Source organism: Micromesistius poutassou (assembly GCF_964030765.1).
Source record: "Micromesistius poutassou genome assembly, chromosome: 2".
In the NCBI taxonomy this organism is placed as follows: Eukaryota; Metazoa; Chordata; class Actinopteri; order Gadiformes; family Gadidae; genus Micromesistius; species Micromesistius poutassou.
The window spans coordinates 5,270,866-5,293,689 of NC_140272.1; the positions used below are offsets into that span (position 1 = coordinate 5,270,866).

General features: G+C 43.3%; 1 protein-coding gene across 1 annotated transcript in view; it reads left to right on the plus strand.

Annotated features, from left to right (window-relative positions):
- The window catches only part of grm7 (glutamate metabotropic receptor 7), a gene marked incomplete at its 3' end in the record, with an annotated part of 134,843 nt that overhangs the window by 32,884 nt on the left and 79,135 nt on the right, over positions 1–22,824 (plus strand). Inside the window, exons 2-4 of the mRNA XM_084464851.1 lie at positions 2,342–2,477; positions 3,295–3,449; positions 20,763–20,900. Of these exons, the coding sequence (XP_084320977.1) occupies positions 2,342–2,477; positions 3,295–3,449; positions 20,763–20,900 (429 nt within the window). The remainder of the gene's footprint in view (positions 1–2,341; positions 2,478–3,294; positions 3,450–20,762; positions 20,901–22,824) is intronic.

Below are 22,824 nucleotides of genomic sequence, written 5' to 3' on the forward strand. Positions count from 1 at the left end.
TGTTGCCTGTGTGTTTGTATTAGTTGTCTATGTATTCCGTTACCTTCATACTGTTTTAAAATCATTTATCAACCATGGCATTTATCATACGCGCTACGGCAGTTTAATACAATCTTGCAAGTACCATCATTACAACTTTCTGTTTAATACCATTTACCATTAACGTCACCTGTTCTGTTGCAATAACCACTCAAACAAGTATGTCGTTGTCAAATTCCAGGTCTGTTTATTTTGTTTAAATGTTACATGTTAACACAGCGTAAATGTTCATCTTACCAGCGTCTCGTCTAGTGTTTGTATTAGGGATTGTGTGCCGCGTCAACGGGGTTTAAATCTACGTCATAACTTTTTTATTGCTGTTTTTATACATTTTGGCTATGCCAAAATAGAGCAGTAGTACACGGTTTACCGTGCTTAATGTTTCTAGCTTATAGAGGGGAGAATTGTAGCTGTTTAAAGCTGTTGTGTAATTTAACTTGTAACACCCCTGTCTCACGTGTATATTGGTATGCGCCAATTAGTGGGGGAGTTAGGCCTATTTAAGCTGACGCTTGTCAGTTGTTCAGGGGAGCTCATGGTGGAAGGACGTATGTCTGATTACTGCTCTCGTAAAGTGACTTGTTTAGAGGTCCGGTATAAGTTTTGATTTGTAATATTTTTGTGACTCTCAAGTCCATTTATTTTGTTTAGTTGTTTAGTTGTTTAGTTTTAACAACAGTATTTTCTTTTTGTTAATTTTTGTTTTATTTTTATTGCCTTATGGGACTTAACTTGGGAAAAATAAAAAGATCCCATCATTTCCTATCCTTCTCGTCTGCTCCTGAGTGATTTACACCTAGCTCAAGACGCTCCTACACATCTACCCATGACATATCCTACCAGGATCCCACTTGATACAACATATAAAGTAGATAAAAAAGGAAATCCCTACACACCTAGTCACACCACACCACACAATATCGCTTATTCAAACCTGGTTGTCAGGTTGTTGTTTTTTGAAGTATCAGATGTTTGTTTAAAGTGACAGGTGCTTATTAGTGTAAGTGATGTGCACACTAATTCTGTTTTTGGCTAAGATATTCTCCTAAATCTATGAATTAAGGGAGATACAGAGAGGGACAAGAAAGTGTACAGCCTAAGGTGTTGAACTCCCCGCCGGTACTGGGTTGATTCCTCAAGCAAAACGCCCTAACCTCAGTGGACCAGATTTCTGAAATTAAATCTGTAATTTTGTAGTTTGTCAGTCCATAAATCAATAAAACATGTGAAAAAAGGGGACACATCCACATATTTTCTAGTCTTCTCACAATAAATGTAGTACTGTAGTAAAATATTGCTTACTGGGATGTGACTTTAACTTTGCTCAACAAAACACAAACAATCCAAAGTTGGCTACTCAAATAGGATATTGTTCTATTTTGAATTGATAGCCTATTGTCTATGATTGTCTATCTATCAGCATTATGGTATAAAGTCGATGAATAGACCTCTGTGTTGCAAGGTTAAGTCACAGCCTATAAGTTAGCCACAAGAATAATTACCAACTGTCTCGAAATTAATAATCATGAGAAAGCCAGAACGTTTTTCCATTTAAAAATATTTTGGGGGACAGCTACAGGAGGGGACAAGAAACAGGGACTGTCCCTGGCATCATGGTTACCCTTCCCTCAGCCCAACCCCTTTCTTGCTCCTTAATGGCGTTTATTTGTCGCTTTGGAGAATTTAGTTGGATAAGTATTGAATTGTTCACAAGATTACCATTATTCACATGACAATATTCAGTCTCTGTTTGTAGCTTGTACACTCGTATCATAACATCTTAAACTCCCCAATAATGATTAAGCTTTGAAAAGCATCCAAAACAATGGTCTTGGCGATGGTTTGTCTTTATTTTCACAATGTGATAGTCATCACTGTTGCATGTAATGTCAAAACAAATTGATTTCCCACACTGATCACTGATCAAAACCAAAAAGTGGATTTTGGAAATAGTTTATCTGTTGAAGACAATAAACCTCTGTGTATGAATGAGTGTGAATGAAGAATGCAAGGAGTCCAGAAGAACGTTTTGCAGTGGAGTGACATCTATTGAACAAAGACACTCAAACTTTTGGGTATTTCTTCCTTAACCCTGTAGAAATCAGTGCATTGTATCCTAGCTAGGACGAATAACAAAACTCCAGCGCCTTCTGCCTTTTATATGCCTCTTTTTATAGTTCCTTCCAGCAGCTTCAAACTTAGAGGCACAACCTTTCAGAGGAGATTCTAGAGGGAGTAAACGAAAAATAAAAAGAGGTCTCCATCCTCTGAGTCCCAGTTAACCTGTTTGTGTCTCCTCCAGGTGGGATCTGCATCGCCCAGTCCCTGAAGATCCCCCATGATCATAAAGCAGCGGACTTTGACAAGATCATCCGTCTACTGCTGGACACGCGGTACGCCCGGGCCGTCATCCTGTTCGCCTCCGATGAGGACATCAGGTGAGCCGTTTATCCTTTGTTTTTTTAAGACTGCTGGGACTGGTTTCCGACAACAGCAACACAATCCACAAAGCAAGGAAGGTTTTTCGATACAAAAGATGATGCATTTGGGCGACAAGCCCAGTGGTTCTTATATGGTCCATGGTTTCCTCGTATGCTTTCTTTAATGACATACTATAAGGACCAGATGTTATCAATGATGATAACAGGGGCTCATTTTGTGTATGTATGTTGGATGTAATATGTTAGCAATTTGTGGTTCTGTCAAATTTGACGTCGTAAATATGAGTCCATTTCGATTTTAAACACTTGTTTAACATGACAATCATGAACAATAATGTTGTCCTTGCAAATGTGTGTTATGAATCTTTTTAACTCATTGAATCATGTATTTGACCCAGACACTCTACAACCTCCCTTACATGCTATCAACCAATTCTGTCATGCTTATAGAACCTATACGACTAACCAACACCCAGGCTATCAACTTAAAGGTCACACCTGTACGTTATATAATTGAAAGTGTGTTATATAGAGTATTATACATCAGGTTTTATAGGCTGCCATTGGTCAAGTCATGGGTGGCTGGGTCTAATTACATACACATAAAGTAAGCTATCTGTCAGTTAACATATTCACATACACTGTACGTGCATGTACTGCACACAGTACAGTACACACACACACACACACACACACACACACACACACACACACACACACACACACACACACACACACACACACACACACACACACACACTTTGCATGACCTTGCGAGCTGTGAGTCATTGAGTCATCCTGTGTTGGCCTGCAGGGGGATTCTGAACGCCAGTAAGAGGGCTGACCAAGTGGGCCACTTCATGTGGATCGGCTCTGACAGTTGGGGGGCCAAGAACAGCCCCATCCACCAGCTGGAGGACGCGGCCGTGGGTGCCGTCACCATCCTGCCCAAGAGAGCCATGATCAGCGGTACGTCCCTTCACTCCTGTTAATCTGCTATGATGTGTCTGGTCGTTTTTTTTAACGCATGGGTTATTTTAAATTGATTTACAATTTATCCTGTCAAAATTACTTTTTATACATTTGACGTTTTTTTTCTTTTTATGTCATATTATATAGAGTCAAATACTCAAGTTAGCGGTTTCACCTTTGTACAATAACTCCCGTTAAGGTATATTCAAGACAGATGTTGACAGATATTAAATAAAACAGATATTGGGGAGCTGAATGGCGCCCGGCGGGACATGAGTAGCTCCTCGTACCGTTACGACACCCTGCTGTGCGTATGATGAGAGCGCTGATTGGAAACACAACGTGGGCAGCTTCAGCGATAGTGACCTCTTGGTTTGTGATGCGTTTGAGAGAGTGTTGGTCTATATCTGTCTTTTATAGCCTCATCAGACCTCTGTTGTAAAAGTGTTGCTTGGTTGGGGACGAGGTGATGGAGGGAGGGGAGATGTGGTCCACACTAGAGAGCTCTGGAGTGTGGAGGGCCTTTGAGGTTTATATTAACAGGAATTGTTAACCATGATATAACAAAAATGGTATAGGCTGAATCTCAATCAACTCTAATTTAATATACACTCATATCAATGATCATAATTACACGATTACGCACACAATTGCATAAAGTCACAGTACTAATACACAATGTGGGAATGGCTTGTTTAGCTATTGCTGAAAGCTTTTACAACCCTTGGAGGAAAGACTTGTTGTTACGCTAAATAAATAAAGAATCATCTATCTATTGAACCATGCACACATTAGAAGACCACAACAAACAACTTATATTATATGAAGGTTGTGTATTTTATGGATAATGGTTCAGTGAAAACAGTGCAATATGTTATATGAACTCTGTGAAACAGTAGGCTTCTTTTTTGTTGAAACACAACAACATTACAACCACAACACCACGGCTATAGCCCGTTTTGTATATTATGGGCGGTTTACTTTATGGATGATGGTGCAACAGAGAATCTTTCCCCCTGCATTATTTACTGAAAGCTGAAAGCAAACAGAGCTGGATGTTCTGTCACAGCGGGAGACTCTTGGTTCTTCTCTCAGTGTCGACAAAGCTTTAAGGACACACAGTTGGTGTTTGTTTGTGTCTTTTTAATACACTAATAGTATAGACAGTAAAGGGACAGCCGCCCCCCTGAGCAGTCAAATATGCAGATTTTCACAGGGATTTTTCTGATGATATATGAACAGGACACGTCTGTGTATTGTAATATCTCGCCGGTTTCCAGGCCCCGTGTGGATATCAGGTGGACAGCAGGACAGCAGGTGGAAGTTCAGAAACAAAGTTCAGAAACAAGCACGGCATTGCCTCTGACACAAGACGCGGTAGTGAGGGTGATATCATAGTATGAAAATCTTGCGACGCCATTTGTTTTCCCAGACACCAAATCCCACTCCGGGCTGACCCACACAGCACAAATGTCTAGAGTGATGTATCGTGGATCAGTGATAAGGAGCCTTTATTCCTGGGTTTAGACTTTATGAGAAATATTCCATGACAGGGGAAAACAAAAGGCCTACAATGTAGAAAGACCGGAATAGAAAGACAGGGGATGAGCTAGAGGGAGGACAGCGAGACGGATAGAGGGAGAGCAAGAGAGCACGAAGTGAGCAAGATTGATTGATGGAGACACAGAGAGATATAGAACGGTACAAAGAGATATACGATGAAAAGAAAACACGCAGAGATGGATACATCAAATGAGTTTTGCAGATGGTCCAAGTTTGTCTTTGATAGAGGTTTGGGAGCTGATAGAGAATAATATAAAAGGTTACCATGACTATGGATAAGCACGAGAGTCAGAAAGAGAGGGAGGAAAGAGAAGAGGGTTGGAACCTGGACATGAACGATAGCTTGAGGCCCTCCTGTGCGTGGAGGAGCTCAGGAGATACCCACTGCGAGCCACTAAGTATACACTGACCAGAGTCGTCCTTGCCTTCTGATCTGCAAATCTTTAGCCCTTCAGTTCAGTCCCAGCCCCACTTCACTTCGGAGCCAAACAAAGAATTTTAACATCATGTTGTTTATAGTCATGTTACTATATCTTCATGGAGACAATGTATGTTGTCTAAGCTAGCATGTGAAATTGTGTGAAAAATAAAATGTACAGACATAATGGCCTGGAAATGTGCAAACTTACCTGGCAACCTCTCTTCAACTCTAAAAGTCAAATGAGTTGCTGTACGCCCATTCAACCATTTTTGATGCACACACAGTTGGATACATCAGCTTAGACAAGAAAGAACTCTGGGTACTTTGTGCTTCACAGGAAACAAACCATTGAAGGTAAACCTTAGATAGACAATCCCTGCTAAATGATGGGTGGAAAAGTCCCAGCGTTCAAGTCTAGGAGATACACCTTTTAAGTGTATAAGCCTTTATCACTGTGCACTATGACTGGATTGAATAGATCCTCAAATATTATCTCCAAACTTAGGGTGTCATAGCATGTCAAATTAAAAATATATAGCTTTATCTCTTTATGCCTTGGCACTATATGTCACTCTCGCACAGCTTCAGCGTTTACCTCAGTTAAAAGAAAGAATAAGGATCAATTTGTTAAGGCAGCTTGCTTCCTACATGGGCTCTTCTGAATCCTCCCCAGCACCGACATCTTTCTGTAAAACCGAGAGCTTGTGGGCTGGGTGAATCCATGTGTACATGTACGATAACAGACTGTGGATTTTAATCTGGTTCCAATGTTTAAAACATGTTGTGCATCCGCCAACATGGATTCCCTCCTGCACATATTCACAGAGGAAAATCAGCGAACATCTCTGAAACTCAAACAACGCTGTGCATTTCCCTGTTTGGATGTGGCCACAATTGAATCGTTTCATATTCAAGGAAGTGCCTGGACAAACAGAAACCACAATGGGTTCAGAATAACTCTGTCCCTTTGTCAGTTAATATCCAATTTAATACATATTTTTTCATTTGTTTCGTATACATGTTTTACATAATATATTCAGTTAAATGTCAGGCTGAATTTACTTGCGGTCATTACTTTGAGAAGAAGTTCAAAATCACAGCAGGACGAACCTGCTGTGAGCCTCATCAAACATTGCCATATTCTTATGAATACCACATTTGCTTGTGATAATTGAGAAGCAATTAAGAAATAAGGAATCATCATGTCAAAGCTTTGTATGAAAGTGCGGCTCAGGGTTTTGTGTTGTTAGGTCATTCTACAGTTGGATAGCGTTGTTGCCTCTCAGAAGAGTCCTCAATCCCAGGAGCTGTTAGCTAATCCAGTCTGAATGCTCCCCTGGCTGCCTGTCACTGTGGATTCACTTGGTAGCGGTGTGAGCTGGCATGCTAACCTGACAAAGATGCACCGGTGCGAGACGCTTATTCACTGAAACTGATCACACCAGCCGAAACGTGTAGCGAAGTAACTTTGTTTATTTTCTTTCTACCTCTCTTCCTGAACTTTCAGAACTTTCTATGTGAACTTTCTAATGTCGACACTAATAATTTTAGAGAATAATGAGGCAGCTAATGCTATGGCACCCTAAGGACAGCTACAACAACAGCAACAAGCGACGCATTCGGCGGATGGTCACCAGTTAACACGGTCACCATTTGAACTGAAACACCGGTCAACGGTGCATGTGATTGGACTGTACCTCAGCAGAGAGCAACCAATAGGTTTAGAGCAAGATGGTCCCGCCCCCAGGAACGTGTTTTTTTTCCTTTTTTCAGAACCACGTTTTCAGACCTTTGACTCTAAAGGAGTTTCAAAACGAAACAGCGACAGAACACTGTCAATAATCACGTGACTCACAAGCTTGCGCCCGTGTGGTCAAATCTCTGAAAATTCAGTGCTGAAAAGTAAGTTCTGAAAAAATACATTGCAATGGTGTAAATTTACACCTTTACAAGTTTTTGAAAATAAATATTCAACCTTTCAAAACGTATTTCTCAATGTATGAACACCTGTTTGCAGAATCCCATTTACAAGGTTTCGAAACCGGGAAACAAAGTAATACACTGTTAGAACAGTGTCAGATTTGAAACTCTGCAAATGCGCTGGTGAAAATTTTTAAACTTTGAAAATGTGTTGGTGAAAATGATGAAGAAGATAAAATAGAACACAAAATCATGTTTGCAGATGTTTGACATTTTCAGGCTATAATCTCTTTTTTCAGTGTTGCAAAACATTTTTTACAAGGTGTTGAGTTTTCAAACACAGACTTACAAGCCTTTGAAACTTTTTTTTTCAGGTTTGAATTATGACAGGATACTGGCTCCATACATTCTCGTGTAACTCCTTGTACCCCAAAAAGCCCTTTGCATTTCAAGTGTAGGATTACTGTTATCCTAAAGCCGGGCTTTAAATTACTGTAACCTTATAAGTCAGTTAAATTACACTGAGATTAATTATTTTATTATTATTTAATCTATACATTTTCGGGTAACATTTAAATGGATAGTTACGTTGGGAATATATTGGTTCCTACCCACTTTATACAAAAAGGGGAGAGTTAAGTGGGGGGGACCAATTGAAGAGGGACCGAGCACATGCAGGTGTACTGTTGCCCTGTTGGTTATAATTAAAAGAAGATACAAACACTGAGAACAACTGCATTGACTTATTTATTTGTAACCCAAACGTTCCCACAATCCTGAAGTGACCGGAGGACGCTACCCGGCAAGAAATAAGGGTTACATTACTATATTTTCAACCTCCATGGCTAAATTAAGAGGGAAGTCATCAACTTTTTAGTTGCGTGCTGGCACAGGAGGCCACCTGTCCACCCTCTGCCTGGTGCTTAACTTTAATTCTGCCCATTACAGTCTCAGCTGGGCTCCACTATCGCTCAGACCATGGATTGAGGCTGTTGTTATGTTCCTTGCTGTTTTTTCATAAGGTTTCTTTCAGACTTTCTACTTCTGAAAGAAAGGGCAGGCAAGAGGTATTTCATCAAAGGTTTTGCTTTTAGTCACTTTATAAGGATACATATAAAGTAATGTTCCCCCCCAGCTGTGAGGGATCACCGACATCTCTTCAATTCATTCAACTCCACTGGTACAAAGACAAACGTATTTTCTGTAAAGGTATCACAACAGCTTCCCTTCTTTCCTAGAATCCTCAGCCCAAAACTCTTGGTTTTGTATATCTTAGAGTGTTCAACAACAAGGGGATAACTTACACTTGACGTTGTCATTCTCCAACATAAGAACCTTGCATATAACCACAGAGCTGTTTCTATAGCAACCATTCCAATGGTCCCATTCAAACCAAGGTCATCACCACACTTTAAGAGTCAACTTTAACATGTATATACTAAAATCACAAAAACAGCAATTATTCCTTAATCTTAATCTCATTGATTAGGTAAAATCAATGATAATCAATCGATTTGTTAGTCATTGGCGTGAAGATTTGGGTCTTAGTGTTTCATATTTCCTAGGAACGATGTTGTTTTGAACGATGATGTTGTTTTATTGCTCCATTTAATATCAGACCTTGGAGCGATAGACTGCTAAACTACATTTCCCATTATCTGGAAACAACAACTGTGAACACTGCTGTCTCCCCTAGCCCGCCCCCGTAGCTAAACCTTTCCCAAACAGCCACAGGTGAAACACAATGAGATTACCAATATCCACAACCTGATATTAAAAACAGTATCAAAACAGTTAATAAATAAGTGGGCCCATTTTGCTTTCTCAAACAGCCCAAAGCAAACAGTGGTGTTGTTTGTGCTCATGAAAACAAACTGGAAACAGTGAAGGTAGAGAGGCTGCCTCTTTGGAAAGCTGTCAGGACTCATTCTGCCACTGAACTCAGTGAACTCCACACTAACCTTCAACCTCAGGGCTGGCATGAGGCTCTTATTCCAGTCCTTCACAGCCTGCCAGCGGACCTCCAGCCTGCCCCCCTTAGCTAGCAGGACACTGAGTCCACAACTGGACCAAGACCAGAATAATAGTGGCCGCAAAAATGAAATGAGGCATGCTAGATGGGTTCCACTTCATGGACGAACTGGAGAGATACAGGAAAGGGCCATGCAGAATAGAATCCCAAGCTGGAAACCTGGTCCCCTGTGTTGTTAGTTGAATAGGGGCTTTATTGGTATAGCAGTCATTGTAAGTCTACTTATGTGTCCATTCCAATCCAAATGAATAACAAAATATGAATGGTCGGATAGGGTGGAATGTATAATGTAATGACTAGTTGTTATTTTTGTTGTTCTGACAAACTCAAATAATGTCTGGGATAGAGATGAGTAATTCTGTATTTAAGATGTTTCATCTTTAGTACAACCGGTTGGTGGGTTGCCCAATCAGCTTCCAGTAAAGCTGGTTCATAGTCACGTGACTAACTTGACTACCAACCAGCTATAACATTTAAAAATATAATGTAAAACAAATACCTATACTGTCATTTTCCAGGCAGACTCACACAGTACATCCAGGAAACATGTTGATTCTTAATTAATAGCAGAGTTGCAATCTAACTTGTCTCATCTCAATTTATGCAAGATGATGCTATGTAATACAAGGCATATTTTCCAATGTTTGTTATGTGTGATCGTTTTGAAAGCATTGTATTGTTCTTAGCCCGCCACTCTGGATAAGAGAGCATCAGGCAGCACTTACTAATAACAAGGAAATGCTTGAAATTGTGGCTTCGGAAACAGTGCAAGGACTCATAATAGTAGATAATAGAGTCTGTGTTTAGTCTAGATTTCCAGACATATGCTTTTTGCCAACTAAAGGATGTCACTTTCAGTTCAACAGGATCTTGATTAAAGTTCACTTATCCGAGTCTCATATTAACATAAACTCTGGTTCCTCAGATCAAGTTAGTGGCTAAATAGACCAACATGGGCTGTTTGGAATTTAATCATTTGTGAGGCTTTTTAAAAGCTGTATCTTTCTTCTTTATTTTCTCTTAGAAACACTAATAGCTATGACATTCAATATGTTCTTGTTTGTTTCCAACACTAATAAAGTTGCCGGTGTTTGTTGCCTTCAAAGATTGTACCCTTTACTTCCATGATGAGAAGAAATGGGTATTGTCTTTGACATCTAAACTTTCTGTTCAGATAATATTGATTTACAGTTAAATCTATCCCCCCTAGAGGTCAGATACATAGACACACAAATACAGGATACAATTCAAGATAGTGTGATGGCAAGAATGTCCGGGTTCAATCCCCAATGTCCACAACCAACCTATATTTTCCCCCTTGATCTAGAAGCCCATAATCCCTACCTGCTCCTTCATGGACACAGACGTTGCTTTGAAAATCCTTCTGCTAAATATCAAAATAAAAGTAGGGCTTCTTTTGCAAGACTAGAAACTTACACTTCCTAGACCTCTGGTGTAATTTCTAGCCTGCATTGCTTTTGGTACTGGTAACCATGAAGATATTGGTTCGACTTGAAGGTTGCCGAGGCAGTGGGAATACAAGCAGACCCACACCCAGGTCTGCTCCCTGGAATCCAAAATCAGAGTTCCAGATGGCTAACTAAAAAGATTACAGTCCGGTCACATCGAACAGCAGCTAAGGTGTTCTACATACACTCACGCACACAGGCAAGCAAGCGACCACACACACACACACACACACACACACACACACACACACACACACACACACACACACACACACACACACACATATAACAGCATATAACAACACATACACAAACACACACATAACAACACATACGCACACACACACACACACACACATAACAACAACAACAACAGATAACACATACGCACATGTCCTCACACACACATATTATGATGCACAATTTCTATACAAAAACAACACATACACGCACGCACACATAACAATACATGCACACATAGAAACACACACACACCCCATGTAACACACATGCACATAATAATAACAATTTCTATACAAAAACACATGTACACACACACACACACACAAACAGCAATACACGCACACGAGCAAGCACGCATGCACAATCACACACACACACACACACACCCAGGTAGTGTTTGTGCTGAGGTCTAGCGGTGGCCGGTGGGGCGGAGGTGACGGTGACTCTGAGAACGTCATCAGAAGCTATTCCTGGAGCCCAGCTCCTGCTCAGAGAGCCCCATCGACCGCTGGGACCCAGGGACAAGGTGTGCTGCTACGGACACATGCGCTGTATCTCCCTCACCTCGAGGGTCAATACAAACGTATTGTCCAATCGATTCATGGCAGCAAGTACAACGTATCTCTGATATTTATTTATTCCTGTCTCCCTCCCTTATCTCCATCTTTTCTCTGTTTATCATTCCATCTCCATCTCTCTCTCTCTCTCTCTCTCTCTCTCTCTCTCTCTCTCTCTCTCTCTCTCTCTCTCTCTCTCTCTCTCTCTCTCTCTCTCTCTCTCTCTCTCTCTCTCTCCATTTCTCCAGTGGTCTTCATTTGTCTCCATGTATCTGTGTATAAAGTTATATATCTGTCTATTGGTTTCTCTATCTCTCCCTTCTATCTCCATGCATCTCTATCCCTCTGTCTCTCTCTATATGTATCTATTTATTTACTTTATCTCCACCTAACTATCTATCTATATGTAGCTAACTGTCTCTCTATCTCTCTATCTATCATCTCCCTCCATCAGTAAATAAGGCATGGGGTTCAAACCCAGAACCTTATTGCCGATCTTCAACCCCAAGACCACTAGACTATCCTGCCCCCAAAGTAAAGCGTGAACGACCGTGGAGAAAGTGTGACGGCCACATTACCTTGTGAACTCTATCTGTCTCTATCTATCTATCTATCCATCTATCTCTACCTCTCTCCGTCTATCTATCTATCTATCTATCTATCTCTCGCTATCTCTACCTCTCCATCTAGCTATCTCTCTCCACTCTGTCTGTCTCTATCTATCTATATATATATATCCATCAATCTATCTCTCCATCTCTCTGTCTCTATCTATCTATCTGTCAATATCTCTGTCTGTCTGTCTATCTAGCTATATATCTATCCATCTATGTTTCAATCCATCTATTTATCTACCCAGAGGCATGCTAATTATCCTCGCCAGCTGAACTGTTTGACAGCATTAACTTTAATGTGTAAATTGATGTTGTTTATGCTGACAAAATGTCTGGAATAATTAGCATAATCACAATATCCATGAACATGCTGGAAGGCTTTCCGAACAGAACCACCAGAGCATATCTCCCTCTCCCCCTCACTCAGAACCATCACACCACCGGGGCCGACATTTTAAACAGTCTTCAAAATGTTTCACAAACTTCTGTCGTTGAACGTCTTGCTAACAAGCACCCAGTCATGGTAGTTTGTTTTCCCCTAATTAATGAATAGTTTAAAAATAACAAAACAAAGTTGACGCTGATCAATTAGTGCATCTTAATGACAAAGTGGTCTGCTCTCGCGTCGTGTCTCGGTTGTTAATGACGGGATATAAATCATCCTGCGCCAGGCGGATCCATCTGTTGTTAAACGCTCACAGTCAGGAAGCATATCAGCATTCATAGACTGTAGATGTACGATTGCTCTGTTTTAGTGGGGAGAACAGTCATGGTAGTCTAGTGGTTAGGGTGAATCTCAGGGAAATTGGTTTAGCCCAGGGATACACTCACAGCCTTAAGGCCACTGCAGTGAGCTGCTGTGTCTCAGCTGATTGCTCAAAGGCACCTCGCATCGTGCTAGCACCCTCTCACAACATCAAAAGAATGCTCTTCCTCCAGTACAGCTATGAACACATTGGGTAGTACACATATGATTATATTTAGTCATGCATTCATTTCATGAGTTTTATTTTATAGGGGTGAATTGACATGGCTGATTTATAAGATATGTTTTATTCTTTATGGATAACCTTTATATTTAGACCAGAAAACAAATCTTTACCTTTTTCTCTGTTCTATATTCAAATTCAGAGCGTAAAGAAAATGCACAATTTATGGCATCTCATATAAAATGCCAAATATATGTATTACTTCCTGTGTGTTTGTGTGTGTGTGTGTGTGTGTGTGTGTGTGTTTGTGTGTCTGCGGATGAGTGACTACGGATGTACACGATTGCAAGTGACACATGGGTGACACACACGTGACACACGTGACATGAGTGACACACACAGGGTTAACCAAAGTCAAATCCCTTGTTTGTTTACGCCAATAAAGCTGAAAATTATAAATATAAACTGATTCTGATGTTTTTAATAAAAGCTCTTCATTTCATTAATCGTGAATATATTTGTGTCTATTCTAATGGCGAGTTCCTTCTATTTATTACGTTCAAACGTCAGTATCATCGGTTATAACCGGCACCTCATCTCGTCAACTTACTTTTAGGAGTAAGTTTGATCCGTCTTGTCTACGACTGTTGGTGTTGTTCATATTTCACAATCTCACACACAAGCTCACATATCTCTCTCTCTCTCTCTCTCTCTCTCTCTCTCTCTCTCTCTCTCTCTCTCTCTCTCTCTCTCTCTCTGCTGACACCTTAAATGATCTGTCATCTAAATGGATAGTTAACTCTGATAATGTATCACTTCATCAACACCAGACACAGCACAAAGAAGCCCATTAAAACAGGAAGTCTGTGAGCAGACCTCAGCAGACCGGACTGGATGCCTGATGTCATGTGAGGAGAGAGGACACTCTCGCCCAAGATGGCTGCCGCACTCACAACTTTATAATTGTGAGTGCGGCAGAGAGGGGTGAGAGATCGACAGAGAGAGCGAGTGAGAGAGGCAGAGATAAAATAGAGTGAGAGCAATAGAAAGACAGAGATAAAAAGGAGAGATAAAGAGAGAGAAACTGAGCACTATAAAGGGAATGAGAGCGCTAGAAGGACAGGGAGCGATAGTAAGGTAGAGATAGAAAGGGTGATATAAAAAAAAAGAAAGAGGGGGAGGGACAGATAGGGGCGGTAAAGGGAGAGATGAAAAGAGAGGGAGATAGAGGGATAGATAGTCAGACAGGACGAGATGGAAAGAGAGAGAGAAGTCGATTAATTGCATCATTAGGAACCAGTGTTTCAGGGCTGGCTGGGGGAGGGTGCGTAGGCGTTGCTGAGGTCAAAGGTCAAATAGGACGAGATTGAGGCTTGACTTTGGAATCGATAGTCCATCTGTGAGAGGAGCAGAACGAACAAAACGGCCATGTACTGTCTGTGGCACGGCATCTTCAGTATGTTGTGTATCATCATTCTGGATCATCATACAGAATCATTATTCTGTACCATCCCCTGTCTGTTCGATAGTGTTCATTGACTGTTGAGTAGCCTTCCCACCGCATGGCTCCTCCATGGAGCAGCACAGCGGAGGAGAGAGGACTTTGTGGGGAGTGAGGAGGGCCGTGTTTGAAGTATCACATTAGTATTTGGAACCCGCGGTAATATGTGCCTCTGGTTATTTTCATCTTCTCCTTTCTCTTCCTCTAATTATTCCGCTGCCTGCCCCGTCGACACCTTCCTCGCCTCAGTCGGTTTGTCGACACCTTCCTCGCCTCAGTCGGTTTGTTGTGTGGCGGAGGAGTTGTGCGCGAGGTTGTTTTTGTAGACACAATAGCTGTTGCGCTGTAATGAGTGAAAATATTTTCTATTGAAGATAAGATTCTATCTGAAGATAAACCAACGTTTTCAATGTTGTTTGATGTATTTGAATCACATGTTTATTCGTCACATGTGTGTGCTCAGTGCAATGGATATGTAGTAAATACATGGATAAATGGGGAATGAGTTCAAAAGCAAACTATCCTTTAGGAAAGAACAGACAGTTGGCAATATAATTATGTAAAAATGACTGCATTTGATCTTAAGTCGTACCATTTCTTAAATGTTACAAAAACACAAATCATTTACCTTGATCTATTGAGCCTCTTTCGACACAACCAACAGTCAAACTAGTGCAAAACAAACAAAAGCTCCTCACATAGAAACATTACATTAACTTTAATCATGGACTTAAAACGACTTGAACCAAGCTGTATTTCAGTCCTCCCTGTGACGACGACTTACACAGAACACCCCCGTCAAAAGCCCAGCTGCACCGTACACACCACACACACACACACACACACACACACACACACACACACACACACACACACACACACACACACACACACACACACACACACACACACACACACACACACACACACACGCACGCGCACGCACACACACTCTGACCCGGAGAACCAGACCCACGCTGGTGGTGACTCACAGGGATAAGGTGCCACAACACCGCGTCCTCTGTACCGCTCAACGTCCTCCAGAACCACTGACCCGGAGTACCCACGTTCCCCTCTCTGCCCCGCCAGCCCCGCCCGACCCCGGCTCCACCTCTGCGTTCTGCTGCGTGGTCGACGCGGCCCCGAGTTGACCCTCCACCCGTTGCTCGTGTCGCTGAGGTTCTCTCCCGTGGATTTGTTGTTTGCTTTGGTGGATCTTGTTTATTTCATTGATTTTATTTTTGTTTCCTTACATTCACAGTTTTTCTTTTGATTAAGCCCGGTAACTTGATATTTGTTGACTTTTGTTTTTAAAATATAGTCTTATTTATTCAAGTATTTTATTATTATTATTTATTATTTAGTTATTATTTTCATCTAAATTAAATTGGTCTTGTGGCCTTTTAGCAACGCATTAGAATCCTATTTTCTATAGAGGGACATTCATGTTTTCAGCCATGTTCATAATTGCTGTAATTTGCCATCACAGTCACGGCACATTAGCTGGGACGGATGAAGCAGCAGCAAACAGCAGACTCCATGACATTAACCTTCAACAGACTAACAGGTCCAGTGTAACGTGAATCACCTCAGACCTTTGTGTCTACGTGTTAGCTCCTTCCTCCTCACAAAGTGGTGAGGTGTCCCTGAGCATAACGCCCGACCTCACCTGTTCCCGATGAGCACGCTCTTCGCATCACCGACACAGACATCGTCGCTGTATGAATGTGAGTCACTCATATGAAAGAGCTCAGAGTCCCCCACTGCCGTACCTCCATCCCCATGTGTGTTTCCACTGTTACCATCGATCGGGACGCACACTGTGTGTTGACCGCAAACGACGGAGAGCTCTATCCGAGCGGACGGGCTCTGTCCCCGCTGCCGCCTCGGTGCCTATAGCGACCCGGGAACTCTGTCGCCACGGGAACCAACGGAACCATAGACCTTCATTTCACACTTGGCTCCGGGAGCCCGGCGGAGCTGAACCGCGTCAAGAACCAGGACCACGCGGGCCCGGTTCTGAACTGGTTCCAGAACCAGAAGCACGCGGCTCCGGATCAGGAGTGACAGGACCCGATTCTACGCACATCGACCCCCGTCTGGTGCTGCAGTCCCTGGGATGGGCTGGCCGAGGGAGGGGGGGCGAGATGAACGGATCTGGGTTGGTGGGGAACGCGGGACCACGCTGAACCGGGGCAGGGTATTAATAGGAGACCGTTCCACAGGAACATGTGGCTGCGAGGGGGCCGCGGCGGCGGGCGTTGTTGTTATTATGGTCTGTTGTCGTTGCCACGCCGACGTGAGCCAGCGCTGCTGGGAGTGGTTGCAGCACGCGGCAGGGACAGCAGTTGTGACAGCAGGAGCTCCACAAACAGGGAGGGTGTGCTCATATTAACATCAAACACTCCCAGGCTGGGGGGGCCGGGGGGGGGGGGGGGGGAGGTGTCATCTCTTCATGTGGGAGCGTGCGGTCGCAGAATTCCCCCCCCTCCTTCTCCTGTGTGTGTGTATGTGTGTGTGTGTTTGATTTTAATCTGAAAGTTAATTGGCTGCCAGTTTGGCGGGTGATGGTATGATGAAAGGGTTGGGAAGTTGATGAATGCATGAATTATGTTACTACAGACACTTACTCTCTATGGATACTTCCTCATTACTATATACAGTAAACTGTACATATATATATATACAAGTAGCTATATGTTTTCTAAGTATATACAACACAAGTATATACAACACACACACATACACACACATACACACACAAACACATACACACACACATACATATACACATAGTACACACTGACAAGTGAGGTTTGAGGCAGTATGTCTCAAACCGCACATAAATCCAACTTCATCGTATTATCTTACTTATTATTCAGTTCAATACTCAAACCGTACAACCTCAAATTACTTTTTTATAATACTCTCCTCGACACTCTCTTTTTTGTAAATAATTTGGTTTGGTTTTTTAATAACCAAGACAGGCGGTTTTACTGACTTCCTCACTCATTGACTCATCTGCCCTTTAGAGAAAATTGCACCATTGGGTGATCTAAAACATAAAACGGATATTTTACCTCCACAAGCGTTGACTTTCTGTTGTCCCCAAAGCCTTTGTTGTGTGAATACCGACCCCTATGCAGTCGCGCCTCACCTGTCTTTGAAGAAGAGGTGATTTAAACCCGACTGGGACCAGCCTCCATACACCTGGGATTATTTGTATTACAAAGCGACACACAATATTGCAAAGAGGAGCCGCACAACACACAGTATTACAAAGGGAAGCACAACACACAATATAACAAAGAGGAGCACAACACACAATATTACGAAGAGAAGTACAACGCACAAAATGACAGAGAAGTACAGCGCACAATATTACGAAAAGACAAGACAATACACAATATAACATATAACCAGCTATATGTTGTGGGACAACACAACACACTACTACAAGAAGACACTCTGGGAGTGAGGCTTACTGTTTTACTGTTTCTTTCTTCTTCCTCCTTAATAAGTTAGGCCAACAAATATTAAAAGAAAAACCTTCCGTGAGTGATTGATCGATTAGTTCATAATGAGTTTATTGCACTGGTTAGTTACTAATTGTCTTACCTAATTGATTGTGTAACACATTAACGTTCATATCCACAATGATGGCCCCTGAGACTTTGAACTCATTTAGGGCACTTAGCAGACGCTTTTTATCCAAAGCGAATTACAATAAGTACATTTGTCAGAGGGAAATGAGAATACATTGCTGTCGGTACAGTAAGGATGTTCATAGAACCAAGTGGCAAGCACTAACAATCACTAGGTTAACCCATTCCCTGTATGCAACAAAGATATCTAGGATAAGATGCTACACAACTAAGTATGACATACAATAAGTGCATACTTTAAGTGCCAGGACGAAGCCAACTCATACTACTATATCTACTGCTGTGGAATGGGAATGGGATATGGAACGCTCCAACCAATCAGAGGGCCGGGCTGAATGAGGCCAGAAGAGCCTATTTCAGGCCCTGCTGGAGCTGCTCTGTCGAGGCCGTCACCCAGTTTTACAGAGTGGAGACGTCTTTCTCTCTGAAGCCGGCTCTTTAACGGGATCCTGACAGACTGTCATTGATGATTTCTTGTCTCTTTAATGTCTGACTTCAATCGCCCCTTTAAGAACACGCACGTATGAACACACACACCCATCCACATGCATGTGTACATGAACACACAAACACACATGAACACACAAACACACAAACACACACACACACTCACACACATATTTTCTCACACACATGCACACACACTGACTCTCAACCATACCCACCACACACACACTCACACAGGGACACACATTCCAAAACATTCAAACTTATTCAGTTACATTCACACACATACACACTCCCACACACTCATTCTCCCTAACGTACACGCATACACATACAGGTCCACACATGCACGCACACACACACACAAACACACACATACAGAAACACACACACACACATACAGAAACAAACACACGCATACATTCAAACTCTCTCACACACACACACAAACACACACATACATTCAAAATTTCACTCACACAAACACACACACACACACACACACACAGACACACACAAACCTCCACACACACTTCACACATTCAAACACACACAAACACACACATACAAACACACACACACACACACACACACACACACACACACACACAGAGACACACACACACATTCTCAAATCCCTTTGGTGCTCCTCTCAAGCGAGATGAGTGCTGCGTCATCGCCCGGCCGGCGTCTCAAACTTATAGAGGTCGAGATCCTAATTTAAAGCTGTCAGGAATTATTAAAATTCATCAAGTCATGTGACATAATCAGCGGGCGTCAAGGACACGTCTCACCAGTGGGGCTGACAGCCAGAGACGCCGTCCATCACCCAGGAGATCGTACTTAAAGGCCGACGAGAGGAAATTATGAATGGAGCTTCTTGAGGAGTGAGCTCTCTAATAGACAGCTCATTTGGGCTGAGCAGTCAGAGTGGAGGGCTGTGAAGGACGGGGGGATAGGCTGTCAGGAACAGGACAAGCGGCTTATGAAAGTGAACGGGGGCTCAGTGTCGTACGAGATAATGTACGGTGACCTTAAGACTGGATGACCGCCGGCTGGCGAACACTGGTGATGGTGGTACGGACCGCAAACTAGAGTCCCGTGATGATAGCGATGACTCGATGCGTGTTGAGACAACTTTCAATTCGGCCAGCAAAGTGCGTCATGTTGAAACTAGCGTTTGTGTGTCTGTGCGCGTGCGTGTGCTGTTGTGTGTGTGTGTGTCTGTGTGCGTGCGGTTGTGTGTGTGCGTGTGTGTGTGTACGTGCGTTCGCGCGTGCCGGCATGTGTGAGTGTGGCCATGTGTGTGTGTGTGTGTGTGTGTGCATATGTGTGCTTACTTTGCAGATGTTGGTAATAAGTACGGGCCGTGAAATAGAGGCGTAGACCACGTCACGTGATGATAGGTTTGACGTGACGATGTGTATTGAGCCAGCTTTCAATACGTACAGCAAAGTGTGTCATGTCGAAACTAGCGTGAACCCAAGGTCAAATCCATGTCACCGATATTACATAAATAATAAATGCATCAACATTTCATTTATTGATGTGTGTGCGTGTTTTCCCAGGGTTTCTCAGGTTAATATATTTCGTTTGATGTTTATATTCTTGTTGTCATCTATCATTCATGCCAATGTTTTATGGGCAAGTCAACAAATACCTTTGACCTACAGCTTTGCTGTGTGTGTGTACATCACAGATATGCACTGATGTGAGGCTGTGTTGGGTTAGGGTTAGGGTAGGGCTAGGCCCATGCCATGTCCCGGGCAGGCCTATCAAAACATTCAGTGAATAGAAAATGCATCGTAGCACAGGAGAAAACATCTCCTCTAACTCTGTCCTTCAAGGGCGATCTAATTGGTACTTTGGTCTCCAAGTTGCTGACGAGTATGTGTGTTTTTGTGTGTTTGTGTGTGTGCGTGTGTGTGTGTGTGTGCTGTGCTCCTCAGGCTTTGATGCATACTTCATGTCCCGCACGCTGGAGAACAACCGGAGGAACGTGTGGTTCGCTGAGTACTGGGAAGAGAACTTCAACTGCAAGCTCATGAGCTCCTCAAAGAGGGACGAGAGCAGCCGCAAGTGTACCGGTAAGCCCTGTGTGTGCGTGTGTGTGTGTGTGTGTGTGTGTGTGTGTTTGTGTGCACGTGTGTGCATGCGCGCACCTGTTTGACTGTGTGTTTGTGTGCACGTGTGTGCATGTGCGTTTGTGTGTTTGCGCGTGTGTCTGTGCCCGCATTTGCGTGTGTGTGTGTGTGTGTGTTCGTGTGTGCGTGTGTGTGTGTGTGTGTGTGTGTGTGTGTGTGTGTGTGTGTGTGTGTGTGTGTGTGTGTGTTTGGATGTGAGTGTGTATGCGTAGAATACAGCGACAGATTCTTCATGGTTCTCTTTGACGTTCAATCCGGGAGTGAGTGGGGGTTTGGGGGTGTGGGGGAGCTGTTTGTGAGGGGGGTGGTGGGGAGTATGTGGGGGGGGGGGGGGCGGGTAGGTGTGTGGACATGTTGGTGTGTGTGCTTCCATGTGCTTGAGATTGTGCTCACACATACACATATACAAGGAAATCATGCACACCAAGATCCCCATCACTGCACCTGAAATGTGGGCCTGTTGACCGGTCACAGCCACAAGTGCCTCGGAGGTGATGAAGATCGCCGCATGGCGGTGTCCACCGGACGAACAGCAGGGGAGGGTTGTCCTGACCAGCTAGTGCGCGGTTGCTAGTTAACGTAAACTGACAGCAAGGCCAGTGCACATCACGCGGCTGCGGCTGGTCGTTTACGTTCACAAAACATAAATCTGCCGTTTCTCATTCTAAGCATTTGCTCCTGTAGTTCTTCAGTGCCGGCAGAGAGTGAATGTGAGGAGAGCTGCGTCTGCAATGATCAATGGAAACTCACAGTTCTCTGCCGTCTGAAATCAGCAATGCACACAGACCCCTGTTAGCGTGAGTCTGAATGGACTTCCTCCCTGAACACTTTCTATCTCAGTATGCTCCATTTCATACCTTTCCTAGTATTTACATTTCTTCTTCCCCACGTCCCCAATCCATCTCTTTAATTCCCCCAATAAATGTCCCGGTAACGATCGCTAAAGGTATTCACATTTTTACCAACATTTACATAATGGCCTCGAAATTACCCTGGGCTGAGTCATTTATGTCCTTCATCTCCATCTCCTCGTAACTGTGGGATTTTATTCCTTCCTCCTTCCTTTGCACACTTCCCTCCCCGCTCAGATGGACGCGATGCAGCGTTCTTTCTCTGCAGAACTTCTCCTCCCCGCCAGAGTGAAGGAACGGTTCTCTCTCTCTCTGCCCTGCAGAACTTCTCCTCCCTGCCGGTGAGGGATAGGGTTTTCTCTCTCTCTGAGCCCTGCTGAAGCTCTCCTCCCCGCCGGAGAGAACCAGGGTTCTCTCTCTCTCTCTCTCCGTGCCCTGAAGAACTTCTCCCCCTTCCCGCTCACAACGTAACGGAAAACAGCGAATGCGGCGTGAGCCTTCTGCCGGGGCTCGGGATGAGTGACGCGTCCCCCGCCGCGGCACAGCAGCTGCTGCCGGCGGTGTCCACGCGGCGCACGGAGAACACGCTGACGAAACACACACACACCATCCCCGAAACACACACACACACACACACACACACCCACGTCCCAAACCCTCACACACACACACACACACGTCCTCAACCCTCACACACACACACACACACACACACACACACATCCCCAACCCTCACACACACACACACACACACACACAGGCCCGCTAATCTAGGGAGACACCGCCACACACTTCCTGGAGGAGGAGAGGGAAGGGAAAGGGAGGGAGAGAGGGATGGATAGAGGGAGAGAGAGAGAGGGGGATAGAGTTTAAATGATTGCATGGTTTAAACATAACTAGTGTTCCAAAATACCTTTTAATTGGTCCTATGCTTGTTTATTGACTGTTAAGGGTGTTACCATTCATCCAACAATTAATTATTAAATTAATTATTAGACATGATACACATATTAAGT